The 16929-nt window shown below is 51.9% G+C and overlaps 1 protein-coding gene across 4 annotated transcripts in view; it reads right to left on the reverse strand.

Annotated features, from left to right (window-relative positions):
* Positions 1-1807: 1807 nt before the first annotated feature.
* ETV5 (ETS variant transcription factor 5) overlaps positions 1808-16929 on the reverse strand; it is a 37733-nt gene continuing 22611 nt past the window's right edge. For 3 of the 4 annotated variants that reach the window (XM_077826916.1, XM_077826918.1, XM_077826915.1), the window contains 6 exons: positions 16261-16520; positions 13294-13356; positions 11424-11492; positions 10949-11118; positions 6811-6912; positions 1808-3752 (listed from right to left, as the gene is read on the reverse strand). In XM_077826916.1, coding sequence (XP_077683042.1) covers positions 3531-3752; positions 6811-6912; positions 10949-11118; positions 11424-11492; positions 13294-13356; positions 16261-16520 — 886 coding nt within the window. In that variant the 3' untranslated portion in view covers positions 1808-3530. Of the gene's footprint in view, positions 3753-6806; positions 6913-10948; positions 11119-11423; positions 11493-13293; positions 13357-16260; positions 16521-16929 lie in introns of all 4 variants that reach the window. The other variant, XM_077826917.1, reaches the window with a different exon arrangement.

Here is a 16929-nt window from a genome sequence, read left to right on the forward strand (position 1 = left end):
GCAGGCCCCACAGGGGAGTTAGGGCTCCTCTGCCTGGTGTGTGGATCAGGCTGGGGCTAGGTGCCTAGAGGGAAGCAGCAGCGTGTGTGTGGTCAGAGGCAGAAATTTAGGCCTGGAGGGAACTTTTACAGTGAAGATTCAGGCACCAGGGGAGTTTAGGCACCTACAGGGTTCTAGCTGGCATCAAAATTTAGAGCAGGCTCTGACCAGATTCCAGGACAAGGATAGTTACAAAGCTCTGGGGTTTAACACTCACTTCTGCATGTCTCTGTTCAGCTCCTCTCCCTCAACCCAACAGGCAAAATCAGGGTCACAGTTTCATCACGGTCACAGTTTTCTTCTGCACCTTGAGTAACATCACCTTACCGAACTGGAAAAGGAAGCCAGAGCTAACCCTAGGAAAGAGGCCTGGGGCTATGGGGAACCCTGAATACTGCCCCAGATGGTTAAAGCTCTCAGTAGTAGGCATTAGGGGGCTTATTCCTTCACCCACTTACTTCTCTGGTCCTTCTTGCATGAACAGAGAAAAACAATACCCGAAGTCCAAAGGTGCAAACAATTCTATGTTTATTGGGGTGAACTTCCAGCAAGCATGATTCGTTTCCTTCCTTAGTGTCCCCCTTCCCAGCTCTGACACCACAGAGGCTTACCTGTGTTCCTGTTCCCATTTCCCCCTTTAGCTAAACATGATTCCATTTTCCCCACCCCCATTCCCTGTTCCCATTTCCCCTACCCACACACCCACTTCCTGATTGATTGCAGACTATATAGTAAAACTTGAGTTCTGCTTAGCTATTGATAAGTGAGTTCTTGCCAGACAGGATGCTATCAAACTAAGTTTCCTTTTACGTCTTCTAGGCACTTCCCTTTCTCTGGAGGCGATAGAAATACAATCCTGTCCTGATAATGCCCAACAGCACCTTATTTCAATGTGACTAGTTTGGAATGTGAGGATGTGAGCGGTTGCTTCCCAGCTTATGGCTAAGCAACAGAGGCAGCCAAAGGCCTTAGCCTAAGAACAGGGCCTCAGACTGTCACAATAAGAGAAGGACCTTACACTGGCAGACAGTGATTTTGATTCTTTCTTTTATACCTCTACTAGCCAAGTGATAAGATTACACCTAAATTCTTAGAGTATAGGTCTTTACAGACAGGCCTGAATATCTATATCCTAACAGTAGGGCAGCACGAAAGGAATACCAATTGCTATTGAAATTCAGAGTCAATTCCCTGCCTGCATGTCTCAGTGCATCGGCATGTAAAGAGGCATTGCAAAAGCCAAGGAGGAAGGATGGCCAGAAGCGGCTTGTGCAGCTCTCAGGATCTCATTGTTGTGCACATATTCATAAGTCAAAGTAGAACAGCTCAGTAGGTGCCAACACAGTCAAAGCTGGGCCACTCGTTTCCAGGTCAAATCCTCCCTCCCCCCACTGAGTCCATCTCCTGCAACGTGTGAGCTGGAAAAGCATTTGGGATATTGCCATTTCATGATCCCACGGTACTTGGTTTGGGTACATGGTGGTCAGATGTGGGAGGACAGACACCCTCCTCCCCCTCAACCGAAGGATTTTCATAGGCCGTATCAGCAAAGAGACAAATGGCTTTTCCCCGTTGGGATCATCGGCACAGCAGGACCACCCAGCATAGTGTAGATGTGACCCCCGCACAGAGATCTGGAGGCTAGTCAGAAAGCCTTCCCCAAGTCGTCTTTTCAGGACACACACCCGACACAGAAGAGGAAAAAAGGCAATTTCAGAACAGAAAGCAAAATCTTTTATTGTACACAGTACAGAATGTAATGCAGCTTTGCAGGAGATGCACGACCCTGCTCAAGGAAAGGTTATTTCAGATCACTCCTCAGATTAACCCTTTCTGCACTGTAGACTTTCCACCCTGAACAAAAGCTAGCATCCATCCCCTCGGTGCAGGAGTGCAAGAGTGATGCCTGCATCCCACATTTCATGACTGTACAGGCCACTTTTATACATCATGGGGAAAGAAATTTAGTCTACAAAGAGTTAATCGTCATACTTTCAAAAAAAGTAACGACTCAGTCAACAAAGCCAAACCAGGTTAACTAAGAAGGAAAAAACCCTATACAGCATTTACAACAAAAATGTATAGCTAGCTGGGGGGAAATATGCAAATAGGTAGAGCATATGGGAGTGGTACGGGTAAGTTAGGAAACTGTAACTGCATGAGGGCATGGGATTTAGGTGAACATTTTGTTTATGGTGAGACATCCCTGAACTCCTCCCCCATCCAGGTATTACAGCCTAATTCTTAAAAAAGGCCTCCTCTTATAAGATCAGCCTGAACACACTGAAGAGGGAACTGTGACATGGAAATTAAGCTGAGAGTTCTGTTATTTGTATGTTTCACCCAGTCTCAAATCCCAGGAGCACGATGGAGGGTTAACATTTGAGCAGTGATATGGAGTGGAATAGGTAGTTCGGGAGGACCACACCAGCCAGGCCACAGGGTCACACCTTGGAGAGAGTTAACCCAGTGGGATATGCATGGATTATATACATATAATTCCCAAAGTGTGGGAGCTGCGCTCACGGGACCCAAACAGCAGGGCCCTGCTGTCTTGCAGAACACTCCGAACGTATAGTGTGCAGGTGTTCCATTCAGTATCCAATGCGGAGAGCACAAAGCAGACACTAACGGGCGTGGCTGCCACGCAGGGTGCAGTGTCCTCAGAGCCTTGGCACTGCCGCGGGGAGGCTTGCAAAGAGCAGCTTTGCCTTAAAATACAAAAGACTACAAAATTGGTTTATAAACTTCTCCCCAACACGTGCGAAAAAACCCTGCCACAACCCCCCTTCCCCTGCAATTAAAGCCACCCCCCATCCCTGAGCATCGAACAGGGAGGAAGTGATGGACTCCACAGGAGAGCAGGAACCCGTGGTTCCAGAGAACCGGATCAGGAGTTAGGGGAGCTGTCCGGTGGGGTTTGTTTTTATTTAGAGAGAAAACAGAGGTTTCCTCAGGTCTGATGGGGTGCCAGGCATTTGAAACCACCCAGAGTGCTGTCCCACTCCTGGGATGCCAAGCACCACACTTGAAACCTAAACCAGACTAGCTTGGATCGCCCCCACTCCGCAAATCCATTGTCTGTGCAAAACAAAGCCCTTTCCAACACACAAGGCAGCTACAAGTATTGTGATTGATGCAAAGCAGAGATTGTCAGGATGGTGTGCTGTACAGTCACACAGTCTAGCCAAGTTCCAGGGGGACCATTGGGTACAATGGCCACACCTCACACATGTCCACAGCAGTGTAGCCTGGAACAAAGACTTCATGTTAACCCCCTCCCCGAAAAGCTCTTCGTGGTTGCAGCATTTGGCAGATCTACTCCTAGTCCTTAAGCTATCAGATTCTGTCTTCTGCGGGGCCACTGAATGTACATTTTAGGCTCCACCAACCATGCTTACAGTGTCCAGTTTTATGAAGAGCAAACATTCTTTACAAACCACTGCCTTTATTTGCCCAAACTTGACTTTCTAGCGCTAGCCTCCAGCAAGTCAGTAAGCAAAGCCCTCCGCGTAGGGAAGGTTGCTGCAGTGATCCATCTCCAGGAGGTAAGCGGGGTTGTCTTCAAAATGTGTAAGAGGCAAGGTATCATCTTCGGTCACGTGGCAGTCGGGCTCGGCTTTCAAGAATGGGCGCTGATTGTCTGGGTAGGCCATGGAGAAGAGGGCATCAGGGTCACAGACAAATTTATAGACATACCGCTCGCCAGCCACCTAAAAGCAGAGACAAACGTCTGTTAGGATGAAAGAATTGGGAGGCTCCAGCATGCTCCAAAACATTCGGCTCCTACTTATAAAGACTGTTTGTGCAACGTTTCACAAACCCCATCCATAACAGGAGGAACAAGACAGAGCTAGGAGCCAAAGGCACAAAACTTCAAACCGATGGGTCATCTCTGTGGGCTGTCAAACGCCTTTATGGAAAGGGGTGCAACGGATAGAAAGGGGTTGTGGAGGGGGAGTTGTGTATGTGTTGGCTAATATTTTTCAAGAGACATATAGGGAATTTGGACAAGTATCTTCCATTACTTTTGAATGGAAGATATGCCTAAATCCATAGGCGGCTTTCAGAGAGGTAAACAGCGGTGTCCCTAAGGGATCTGAACTGGGACGAGTGCTGTTCAACATATTCATAAGTGATCTGGAAAAAGGGAGGTGGCAAAATTTGCCGACTATACAAAATTACTCAAAATAGTTTAATCCAAAGCAGACTGTAAAGAGTTACCAAGAGAACTCACAAAACTGGGTGACTGGTCAAGAAAATAGCAGATGAAATTCAGTGTTGATAAATGCGAAGTAATGCACATTGGAAAACAATCCCAATTATCCATACAAAATGAGAAGAGATTAAAAAGATAGTCATCTCTTTTCCAAGATGAAAAGTCTAAGGGGAGGAATATGACAGAGGTTTATAAAATCATGGTGTGGAGAAAAAGTGCTATTTACCCCTTCACATAACATAACCAGTGGTCCCCAATTAAATTAATAGGTAGCCGGTTTAAAACAAACAAAAGAAAGTATTTCTTCACACAACGCACAGCCAGCCTGTGGAACTCATTGCCCGGGGATACTGTGAAGGCCAAAAATATAACTGGATTCAAAAAAGAATTGGATAACTTGATGGAGGACAAGTCCCTCAATCGCTATTAGCCAAGATGGTCAGGGATGCAACCCTATGCTCTGGGACAGATCACTCAATAATTCCCTGTTCTGTTCATTCCCTCTGAAGCACCTGGCATTGGCGACTATCAGAAGACAGATACTGGGGTAGATGGACCATTGGTCTGACCCAGTATGGCCATTATTTTCTTAGAATCTCAGCTGCCACACGTGGCTCAGGACACATGGATGTGGATTAGAATGGGATGTCTCAATTCTTCCACTAGGGGGCAGAATATTGAACAAAGCCCTTAACTGAGCACTCATCCACACAGTATTAGAAGTTAAATGGTACAATTTGCATAAGGGCTGGAGGATTCATTCTCGAGGACCCTGACTACAGGGTGTGCTCATGTTCCCAGCACTACTGTTTGGATTAGGATATTTATTGTCATTTGTCAAGGCAAACTTTGCTCCTCTCCCAGTGAAAAGTAGCACAACGCTTCCGAGGGCTTATTACTGAAGCTTCTCTTAAAGATGGCCTCTTTAGGGCTAAACCAGCTCTCCAGTTCAGAAGTGCTTCATCTGATGGTCTGTAGACCAGCCCTCTCCTCAGTTTACTAGAGCACAATCTCCATCTGGCTTGAAATAGATCAGGGTGAAAGTGGAATAGTCAACGAGCCACAACCCCCTAGCATGGACACAGCTATACTGGTACAGTAACTCCTCCTTAAAGTCGACCCAGTTAACCATGTTTCGTTGCTGATCAATTAGAGAACTTGCTCGTTTAAAGTTACACAATGCTCACTTATAATGTTTGGCAGCCACCTGCTTTGTCCACTGCTTGCAGAAAGAGCAGCCCATCACAGCTATTGGTGGGGGCTTGGAACCAGGGTGGACCAGCAGCCCCCTTAAGTTCCCTGTGCAGCAGTCGCCCAGCAGACTACCAATTGCCAGCAGTTCAGCTGTCTCTCCCTTCATTGCCATGTGTTGCTCCTGCCCTCTGCCTTGGAGGCTCCTGCTTGCTGTGCAGGGTGGGGAAGAGGTGGCTAATGTCAGGGTATCCCCCTCCCCCCGCTCCTGTCCCCCCATCTCCACAGAGCAGGGGGACACACCACAGGGCTCAGGAGGGGGGAGCCTGCTGGCAGCAGCTGCTGTCTCCACTTGCTGATCTACTTAAAAAGGCAGCGTACTTAAAGGGGCAATGCCCGTCTCCCCCCCCTCCCCCCCCCCACACACACACACTGTGCGTCTCTGCCATGCTGTCTCCCCTCCCTCCATTCCTCCTACCTTGTAGAGCGTCAGGCTACATTAACAACAATGTGTTAACTCTTGAGGACTCAGCCCAATGCTCATCATTTAGCAGTAAGGCATTCCCTGGGAAATATCCCTTTCACCACCTCAACCAAGCTTCACAATCATTGCTGTGTACAGTATTAAACTGTTTGTTTAAAACTTATACTGTGTGTGTGTACACACACACAGTGTATGTATTTTTGTGTGTATATACATACACACACAGTTTTGTCTGGCGAAAAAAATTTCCCTGGAACCTAACGCTGCCCCCTCCCCATTTACATTAATTCTTGTGGGGAAATTGGATTCGCTTAACATCGTTTTGCTTAAAGTAGCAGTTTTCAGGAACATAACTACAACATTAAGTGAGGAGTTACTTTATAAATCTGCCTGTAACAGCTCAGTCTAGGTTTAGGCACACCGGCAGCCACACTAGGGTTGTCACTATTTCAGTACGACAGCCGTACCCCTAACAGAACAGTTAACGCTTTGCTACTTTGCATTCCGTTCCCATAAGGCTGCATCTTTACAGTTCGCCCATGAGATGCTAAAAAATTAAATTGGTGCCCCAGTCTCTCCCCTAACAGCCCCTGCCCCAAACCAGGTTACATCACTGTTTCCCACTGCCTTGGTTTGGTGGAGTCACTTCCCTCTTCCAAGTGTCTGTCCCCAGAGCAACAGAAGCCGGGGGACCCGGGTCCCACTCCTGAAAGGTTCTGCAGCTACTCAGGAATCCGACTAGCCATGGGCACCACACATGCTGTCCTGCTGCTGCCGCCAGTCCCCACCCCCTCACCCAGAGGGGCTGTCCCCATGCACCAGCCCTCGACCCTCAGGCATCCAGCTTGCTGTTGACAGGCTGCGGTGACCTACTTGCCTTCTGCATGATGCCCTTTTCATAGTAGTAGCGCAGAGAACGGCTGAGCTTGTCGTAGTTCATGGCTGGTCGGTTCTTCTGGATTCCCCAGCGTCGAGCTACCTGAGGAGAGAGGAGACAGGCATGAAGACCCAGGGGCAGCTCTGATGGGTTTGCCAAAGGTTAGTGATACTGAGAGGGGTCTCAAAGAGCCTTGGTGACCAGAGTCCTCCAACAGGTATAGACCCAGGCACAGCCAGCACCTGCATGTACCATTCAGTCCTTGCACTAGCCAAAGTGGTGGCTTGTTATGTGCTCATATATCTATGAGAAATTGGGCCTTCACCAGCAAGTAACTGCTCATACATCACAGAGCAGCCAAACAATGGCTGCTGGACTCAATCTTGCAACCACCAGGCTCTGTGTCCCATTACCAACCCCCTGAGCCGCCTAGGGCCTCAGAATATAGCAGGCTGGCTGAGCCATCACTTCTACCCAACCCCCGGGTTATCGACCACTAGCCATTAGCACGCGGCAGCTAAGCTCTGTGGTTTTGGTTGCAGTCAATAAGGAATTACTAGAACGGACACCTCAGAAACCTGAGAGAGGCAGCCACAGGCAGGAGCTGCTAATGGGCTGCAAGAGAACCCAGTCATTTCTAAGCAGATTCCGGAGTAGCCTGAAGAGGTTTACTCATTTCTATTCCCTTCGGGAGCAGGAATCTGATGACATGAGGCTGCTGCCAACCAATCCACCCTCTCCCTGGAGATTTCTGGAATGGACAATAAGCCACAGGGCACCATTATCCACTTGGAGAGAGATTAATGGGATTTCCTGACACTAAGTGCACTAAGCCAAACCCCGTCCACCTGAGGCATTGTAACAGAGGGGAAATGCACGCAGAGGCCTGAGGCGCCAACCCGAGCTGAACACAGAGCAGTTCAAATGGCAACACCGACTGGCAAGGCAGGTAAATCTCCCTGGCCAATGTTAAGGTTGGGGGGGCCCTTTTCTGTTCACCAGGTGAGTTGCGGAGGTGAAAGAAACTCGCCCAAGGACCTCTAGTTACAGCAGCAAAGTGGCTAGCAGGCGGGGGAGCTGCTCTCCTCTTCAGCTGTTTAAAATCAGAGCGGTGCATGGGTTTAGCATCCCAAGCCACGCCTGTGGAACGTAACATCCCTCTCCATCCCCTCCCATGCTCCAGGCCTAAGAGGAAACGGTAACCCCTCTTCCATAAGGTTTAGTGTTTTGGCCTCTATTCATGGCCTGGGGAAGGGAATGGACAGAGATTGTGGAGCTGGCTCCTGCTAACAGACACTCGTTAACAAGGGGCAGCAGAACAGCAACGGTTTATTTGCCAGAAACCTAAACACTTGAAAGCAAAGATGCCACCTCCGGAGGGAAAAGGAAGCCCAGCTTTCCTGCCACACCCGCATTGGCCTTTCCTCAGTGAAAGCTGTAAGGTGCTACACCACTGCAGGCAGGACAGCAACCCCTCCCCGGCCCCCCCAGCCAAGCTCTGGAAGCGCCTCCAGAGCACGCTGTCCATTCAGTCACAGCCTCTTCCTGCCATCACTTCCATATGCAACAAGAGTGTTTGTGTACGCAGGGCTTCCAAGCCGCGCCGTAGCTATGGTTACGTAATCGCCTTCCAGCACCAGGGCTCCGCTAGTGGAGGGGGCCGCAGAAAAGCTCCGTCTGTCGCAACACTGCACGACGCTGTGCGCTGGTGAGCCCCACGAGGCCTACTCACAGCTAGCCAGGCCCTGGCTGGGGACAGAAGAGAGCTTGGCTTCCCTGCCTAGCTTGCTCTTGGCCGGGGGAGATTACATGACTCCTGTCATATCTCCTCCACAAAGAGAGGCGGCGGCATCCCAGGGACCACGGCTCCTTGCGCCCTGGTGGTTTTTTGTCACATGTTCCACCCCCCCCACTTGCATCCCCCCCTTAATTCCATCCTTCCCCCAAAAGGCAATAAAAGCAGACTCATGGCGAAAGCATTTGCAGACTGAAGAGCCGCCTGTCAGCGTTCAGAGGGTGCTCAACTGGAAGACAATCAAAGCCACTTGATTAGGGAGCCTGCCAAAAAAGCCGTTTGAAAACCACAATTTCCATGCACAGCGCAATAGAGATTATGGATCATTACCCAGAGTGCACCGCTCAGCAATGCAGCTGGTTTCAATTATTTAAACTGCTTCTTCCTCTGCGTCACTATGCAAACGTGCCCCGATGCTCCTCACAGAGGGCAATTTAAGAAGCCCAGTGCCTTCTTGGAATTGCCAGGGCAGAGCCGACAGCTGCAGTGGAAACCTCACAGACCCTGCTAGGTGTCCAATGCACCTGGCAAGTGGTGGCCCGGCCCAGCCCAGCCCAGGGCCACGTGGGCAGGGAAGGCAACATGCTAGAGTGAAAGGGAAGGAAGGATTCTCACAGAGCGCCCAGGGAGAGCACATGAACTGGCAGCTACAGTATAGGAGATAATGACACAAGCACCCAGGGCTCCTGGTTGGCAGATTGGTAACAAGCAATCTGGGGCTCCGGCATAGCAGGCATGGAGACCTGGGCTTGTGCCATCTGTTCAGCCCCCTTGGGCTGTGTTACAGGCGGGAGAAGATCCGACAAGCAGCTGTGACACAGGGCCTAACCCAAGGTCACCTGCAGGCTCCTGTGGGTGAAGGAGGAGACAGGGCTGCGGAGGAGACAGTCTGGTTCCCACGAGAGGGAATGCTCTTCCAAAGGTAACATGTGTGTCTCAGCCCTGGGCAAAGCAGTTACTGCTGGTGGGAATATGGACCCCTAATCAGAGGGACCCAAGCAGAGCATGGCTTACAATGGCATCACAGCAGTACCCCCCCTACCCCTGTTACACCTTTTCACTTTGCAGTCAAAATGGCCCTATTTTGGGTTCCCAGCTGTTCTGGGGCGGGAGGGACATATTTCCACGACATTTCTGCTGTTCGGTGTCTGCTGAGACAGGAATTGGGGATGGAAGTTGCAAGCTAATTGCTCCAGTTGCCAGGGGAGACAGCATTGCTGGCTTTTACATCTTGAAGACTACTCAAAAGCAGATTGGGTGTAAAATAAAAGCTATAGACTACGCTGCTGGCAGGACCTGCACACGTCACAGCCGCTGTACCTGTGATTGCCTGTACTGCCCGGCTGCGGAGTCCCGCCCTTGCTCGAGAATCTGTGTGTCCATTTGAAAACAATTCTCGCCCTTGGAGCGGCAAAACAGCCCCAAGTAAGCGAACAGAAAACACACTCCCTTCACCCACAGGAACAAAGCGAGGCAGAGGCAGCAGTGCCTGCCTGAGCTGGCAGACAGCTCTGAGAGGTGGGAACTGCTCCTCTTCCCTCACTGTGCTGTATGTTGACTCTGAAACCTAGTGATGAAAGTCTAAATATCAACATTAACTATCTCACTGCTGGATGTGTCCACTACAGTGTTTGAGGCCCCAGCACCAACCATAAATCTACCTCCATTTCTGCCCAAGCTCCAGCACTCACCCCATCTGTACTCTCTGTCTGTGAGGCAGACCACAAGGCTAGCCCAGCACTAACTCTACAAATGGAGAGCTCAGCCCCCTGGTCCTAGGTGAGCCAGAGTCTCAGACCTCCTCCAGTGCTGAGCAAGAGCCAGACTATTCCCCATATGGCTGGAGGGCCTAGCTGAGCCAGCCAGGGCCCCAGAGCTCTAACCCTGCCAAGCATATACCAAGGCAGCTACATTTGTTCCATCCCAAGGCTCCATATGCCTTGTCCAGCCTTCCTCAAGAGGCTGAAAAGCCGCTGTACACAGCCCCTGCTCACAGCGCCCACAGGACCATGGGTCTCCCCTCTGGAGATCCAGAGCACACTCCATGGCCCCAGCAAAGATGTTCTCTACACCCCCCCGCCCAGGCCTGCCTGCCATTTAGGGAGAGAGAGAGGGGTGGAAAGGAGAGAGCCCTGATCAGCCTGAGGCTCCAAGCCAGTCATTCATTTCCAATAAGGATTAAACCCCACTAGACTCAACCCTTCCCCCACTGTTCCCCCCACACTGGACCAGGCAATGCCCAGAGTGTTGGGGGTGGGGGCAGTGGGTTGGGAACAGAGGCCTTTGTTTCTGGGTTGTCACCAAGCCAGCAGCCACTGGCGAGTCCCGAGGCCAGCTCTGTACCTCTTCAGGCTCGATCAGCTTGAACTCCATGCCCCGGCCTGTCCAGGCAATGAAGTGGGCATTGGCCGGGTCATCCAGGAGCGTGACCAGGAACTGCCAGAGCTGCAGTGACCCTCGTCTCTGGTATGGAGGCCCCTCCCGATACATGGTGGGCTCCTGCTTCACTTTCCCTGCGTGGGAGGAGAGACACGTTAGATCACCCACTCCCAGCACAGCAGGGCCCCAGCTCGCTGCCGACCTGCTGTCTCCTGCACTCGGGGGCAGCCTGGCTAGTCTCTAGCCCTAGAACGAGGCTGCCCGAGGATGCCACCATGCCATGGATAGAGAGTGGGGCCTGGTGACAGAGCCCAGCTCCGGTGTCTTTTTGCCACTGGCTTGGGTTTCTCATCCTGCTTTTGTCAAAAGAGCCGGCTGCAGGAATTCTATTAGGCAGCTCCACGCCTGCCCCCCTGCCACATTACAGCCAGTGTCTTACCTTCCAGCCTCTCCGGCACCACGCAGGTGTCATCAAAGTACAACCGGGCATCTTTTTCATAGGAAAACCCTAGGAGGAAAGCATGCCCATTAGCTCTGCAGTCCAGACCAGAGAGGCGACATAAGAACGGCCATACTGGGTCAGACCAAAGATCCATCAAGCCCAGTATCCTGTCCTCTGACAGCGGCCAATGGCAGATGCCCCAAAGGGAATGAACAGACAGGTTATCATCAAGTGATCCATGTCCTGTCACCCAATCCCAGCTTCTGGCAAACAGAGGCTAGGGACACCGTCCCTGCCCATCCTGGCTAATAGATTCATGGAAGATAGCCATTAATGGACCTATCTAGCTCCCTTTTGAGCCCCGTTATAGTAAAATACCTATGCTGAAGCATACATGACATGGGTGCAGAGGTGTGATTAGCTGATTGTGCTGTTGAACCAACCGAACCCCGGATCAGAAATCTCCTGGACACCTGCCAGCTACCCCCTTTGCTTAGGGAGACCATGGCTTTATTTGAGGCCCATCTGACGCAGTTTCTCAGAAAACTGAAAATTTGTCTGGTATGAATCCAGATTTCCTCGTTCTAGCAGAAGGTTTCCCTACCATCCTACTGGGACAGGCAGCCGGTGGCATTAATAAATGCTGACTGTCACCAGCCAGCTCAGCAAAACAAACACACTAAAAAGGCTTTCAAGAGACCATTGAGAATGCACGAAAGACCCCGCTGAGACTAGTGAAATCCCAGCTGCTACAGTGCCATAGCCACAAACATGGCCTGGGTTGGAGTCCAGGCTACACACCAAGCAGGGCCTTTGTGCCGGGGTCAGCAGCGGCACTGCTGGAGAGTTAATGCCTGTAAAAACCACCGTATTCCTGATGGCACGAACTCATTCATACCCACCTTTTGGGTCAACTTCTCTAATGCTCAGGCCCAAACCTACTGCTCTACGAGCAGATTTGGACCATGGATTGTTTCCTCCCCTTCACCTTGAGGCCAGGCATACAGCTAACAGCTTTAGAAAGTCAGCACATTTCACTTGCAAGAGGAACATCCAAGGATAGTCCCATTTCTGGGCTAAACGGTGCATCGGCTCACTTGGCCTGGCCCTCAGAAAGTTGGATTCTATTTGCTGGCAGAAAACCTGTCTAGACTAGTTCAGTGAGTGAGCTGAAAGCCACTCCGCTGGCCGAATACCATTCAGATTTCTCCTCTTCCCCAACCCATGTAGCTCCAGTAACTGAAAACCCTCTTACTGTCTCTATCAGGCATATTATCCCAGACTAGAGGGTACAGCCAAGTATGTGGCCGTCGAGATGTGTGGCTGAGAATGGCAGCGTGGTTTCCCCTTGCTCTCACACAGCTGGGATGGTCTGTTAGCTCAGGTGAAGCGTCAGTTGAAATGGAGACGCACTATTATTAGCAGCTGCATCAGGCACAGCCATCCGTACCACCGTCTAATACACCCAAGAGCAGGGCAGGAAGGAAGAACTCACGCTGCGGTAAATGGGAGTCTCAACAGTCGCACGGAAGGATACAGAGTGCCTGGTAAGGGGCAGATTGGATCTCTAAAATCAGCAGTGACGCTGGTTTGCTATTCCACCTGCTTTTCACTACTCGTGCTTGACTCACCCCAGTACAGAAAGGAAGCTACAGATGGGTGGGGGTGGGTACCAGAACCAGGGAAGTTCCTAGGCCTCTCCCTTTCTAAAGCAGTGGTCACAGTAGTAGCACCGTCAACGGACACTCTTCTCAGGGTCCTTTGTGTGACAACCACCACAACCCTCTGCCCCAGTCAATGCCACGCAACTCTGCGCCCATGCCCGTCCCCACTGTGCTCCGTCTTGTGTACACACGCGCACACTTACCCTCCTGGCCCGCGGGGAAGTAGCCCCCTCCTCTCATGTATGACGACTGGCAGGTAGGCACTTCTACAATCAAGACAATAGCCGAGTTAAGCCTGCGCTGAACCAGGCAGCGCTACACCCTGACCACGTGGCAAAGCAGAAGCAGCATGCTGAGATAGCCCCACTCGGCCCCCTGGGAACGTTACAAAGCCACTGCGTGCGTGGTCGGCAGGCGCAATGGCTCAGCACCTCCACCTGCTGGGCGGGGTCAGCATCACCCCATCACAGGCCACATCATCCTCCCAGGGCCCTGGCGCTGCTCCTTGGCACACTGCATGCCTCCCACCCGGGTTTGGCAGTGCCATGAGAGCAGGAAACCCCGCGAGATCACAGTTAGCCCTACAAGCAATTCTATTGTGGTGACATATGATGGGGCGCACTCGGTCTTCCCAGCACCGTATGGCAGGGCCTGTCCCTACCATCCCCACTCAGGGCAGAAACAGCAGAGGGGGGATCCTCCCGGCCTGCCTAGAGAGGCCTCCCAGAAGTAGCCAGAGCTCAGCTGGGACCAGAGGGACCGGGGAGGGGGAGGGCTCCTCTCTGGCCACAGGAGCTCGTGGGGCAGCCAGGGTTTGATCCTGGCTGCACTTGCTTAATCTGGGAGAGAGGGGCACCCTGAGCTAAGGGGGAGGCTAAAGGGACCAGGTGGGAAGAGGCCCAGGGAAGCAGCAGCAACGAATTGCAGGGAGCTGTGTGGGGCTGCTGGCTGTAGCGTCCCTTGGCTGGCACCAAGAGCAGTGCGGGGCCAGGTCCCCCCGCTCCAGGGAAGTGGAGTCGAACCCGAGATAGAGACAAGGCTTGTTTGGCAGCCCCACCTAAGGGCTGAGTTTACAGAGCCCAGAGCCGGGGCTGAAGACCCAGGTGAGGGCAGACAGTTTTGCTGGACTTTTGCTACTCCGGAAGGGGTTTGTTTTGAGTGTGTGACCCCGCCGGAGGCTGAGCCGCTGAAGACCCACCAGGCAAGGGCAACAATCTACAAGGGGCCTTGGGATCAGGAAAAGGGCTGCAGTACTGCACACAGCAGCAAGAGGCGCTCGCGAGGTGAGAGCTCCCCACATAAGATTTCAGGGACTGCTTGATGTTCATTTTGACTCGCAGACTTCTCTGAACAGAGAATTCCCCCTCATCTAGGAAACTAGAAGCCTCAGAAAACAGGTCAGCTCATGGCTCTCAACTATTCCTAGCCCACATGACTATTTACCACCTCAGATTCAACGTGAAAGATTAAACTGAGGTGTCCTGAACACAGCATATTGATCCTGGAGGTCTTACAAACCAGCTCTTCGCCTCTTCCTACAGGGGACAGCCCCCTCCTCTTTCACTCTCATCTCTTTGCAATAGCATGCGGACTCAAAATGAGCAGGGAGAGGTTATCAGCACAAAGTACAGGCTCCTTCCTGGTTTGGAAAAGGTAATCCAAACTGACTTGCAAAGGTGATTTGGAGACGTTCAATAGTGAAAGGTCTGTTTCAACAACCCACTTTAGCAGATGGTCTTAAAAGAGACCAAGCCCAATAGTTTATCTTCTCCCACATAGCTCAAGCAACACAAGAAGGGAGGAAAGTTAGAGATAAACAAGAGTCCTTCAAAACCTTTAGATATGCCCCCCCCGCCACACACACACACCTGCTCCATTTTGTTGCTGACGACTGCATTCAATCCTGCCTTTGAGAGGTCACCATATTTTTAGGCCTAAGGCGATTAGAGGATTTTCCGTTGTGTAGCTAGGCCCTGCACTGTCAGCAGCCAGCAGAAATCACACAATGGGTCAACAGAGTCGGCTACCTGGGGCCAAGGGGAAAGCTTAGCCCGAGCCCACATAACTCCATGTGCTCAGATAACCTTTGCCCCTGTGAGCTAAGGGAAGGTGGGCAGGAGGAGGCATTCTGCACACAGGTCTGCAGCACAGTCGAGCAGGACTGCTGTGCAGATTACTGGAGCTTAGATACAGCAACATCTGTCGAGTGCCTGATGTTTGTTCTTTATACAAAAAAAAAAAAAAGTCATCTGACATTTTAACTTGGTTAGACATCAGTTTGGGGGCAGCGTGCGGGGTGAGGTTTCCCGCACCCGCAGTGGGAAGTGCCGAGGTCACAGAGGTCACCGCTTTAATGCGACATTATCAAGACGCCTTAGAGGAAGTTGCCAGCTAAACCCCAGCAGAGGCAGGTGGGCCAACTGCAGCTCCGTTCTTCTCCTAGCGCGGCAGATATAGTGGCACTTTGCTGCACCCCAGCACTGGCTGGGAGATCGGGAGAGATAGCAGCTTGGCTCTAGCCTGGAGCGTGTGAATCAGCTGGAACTCGCTGCATCAACCTGCTCCCCGCCCCAACCATTCGGGGAAGAACTCCAGCCACACAGACGGCCTGCACACGGGGTGCTAGGTTATGCGCAGAAGGTGCTTCCTTCCACAGGGCCTCGGCAAAACCTGGGCACTGACCTATGGCCAGCAGGGGTTCTTTGGAGGCGTTTTGTTGGCATGAGAAAGCCAACAGGTTGCTGTATGTAAACACTGCTGTTCCCTTTCCCATCGGTCCCTCGCTGTGTTTGGAAGTCACCCAGCGGACTGAGAGGGCATAGCAGCGCCTACTCCAGTTTAGGGCATGAACCAATATGCTGTTCAGCTTCAACAGAGCCGTGGGAAGTGACTTCTTTATGCTCCCCCGCCAGCATTCTGCAGATGCTGCAGTGCCTGCAGTCCCCCCTAGGGGGCGGCTTTCCTTTCCGACACACTGCACTCCCTACAGGCACTGGCTGAGGTCCGCAAGTTCCAAGTGGGGTCTATTCCTCACAGTAGGGTGCTCCACAGCCTTCGTGAAGCCCAGGGTCCTGCGCACGAGGAACACTACAGCAAAGGCACCAAGGCGGGGTCCTGGCTAAACCTTTCAGTAGCGTCTCCAGAGCTGGAGACCCAACTCCCATACAAACCTGAGTCAATGCAGTAATCCCTGGGCTCCTGCTTAATGCCCATTGGAGACTGGTATCCGTGCCTTGGGGGGCCTGGAATGCCCGGGACACCGTGCTCGTAGAGGGGATCATGGTACTCCTGTTTGAATCCCTGAGGAGGGTGGGGAGCGGCCGGGACTATAGGCTCTGACATCTGCCTGTGGTAGACGGGGCGACTGTCTCCAGGAAGGCCTGGCGGAGGAGGGAAAGGATGGCAGGGCTCAGACAGCTGTCTCTGAAACCTTTGGGGGGAGGGGGCAGAGAGAGAGAGAGAGAGAGAGAGAGAGAAGGAGAGGTGTTACTGTACAGCGAAATCATCTATTCCCAGCTCTGCCGAGCAGGCGGCTCTGCGGGAAACCACGCCCATTACCCTGACAAGAGTAGAATACCTAGCCCTGTTTTCCCCACTGCCAGCTGCCATTGGCAAGGCCCAGGGACGCCCACTGAAGATGTTCATTAACTAGAGATCACAGGTGTCAAATGCACTCTCCCTCTGAAATGGAGGCCGAGCTGCAATGCTGGGCTAATGACCTGCGGACTGAGGTTTCTGAGCAATGCTCAGAGACCGGGACTGGATTGGTCCCACTCCATCCAGGCTACATCCAGACAGTGGTGGGGGAATGACACATCACTGCCCTCTCCTGACTCTCA

The sequence above is a fragment of the Eretmochelys imbricata genome, chromosome 9, assembly GCF_965152235.1.
Source record: "Eretmochelys imbricata isolate rEreImb1 chromosome 9, rEreImb1.hap1, whole genome shotgun sequence".
NCBI lineage: Eukaryota > Metazoa > Chordata > Testudines > Cheloniidae > Eretmochelys > Eretmochelys imbricata.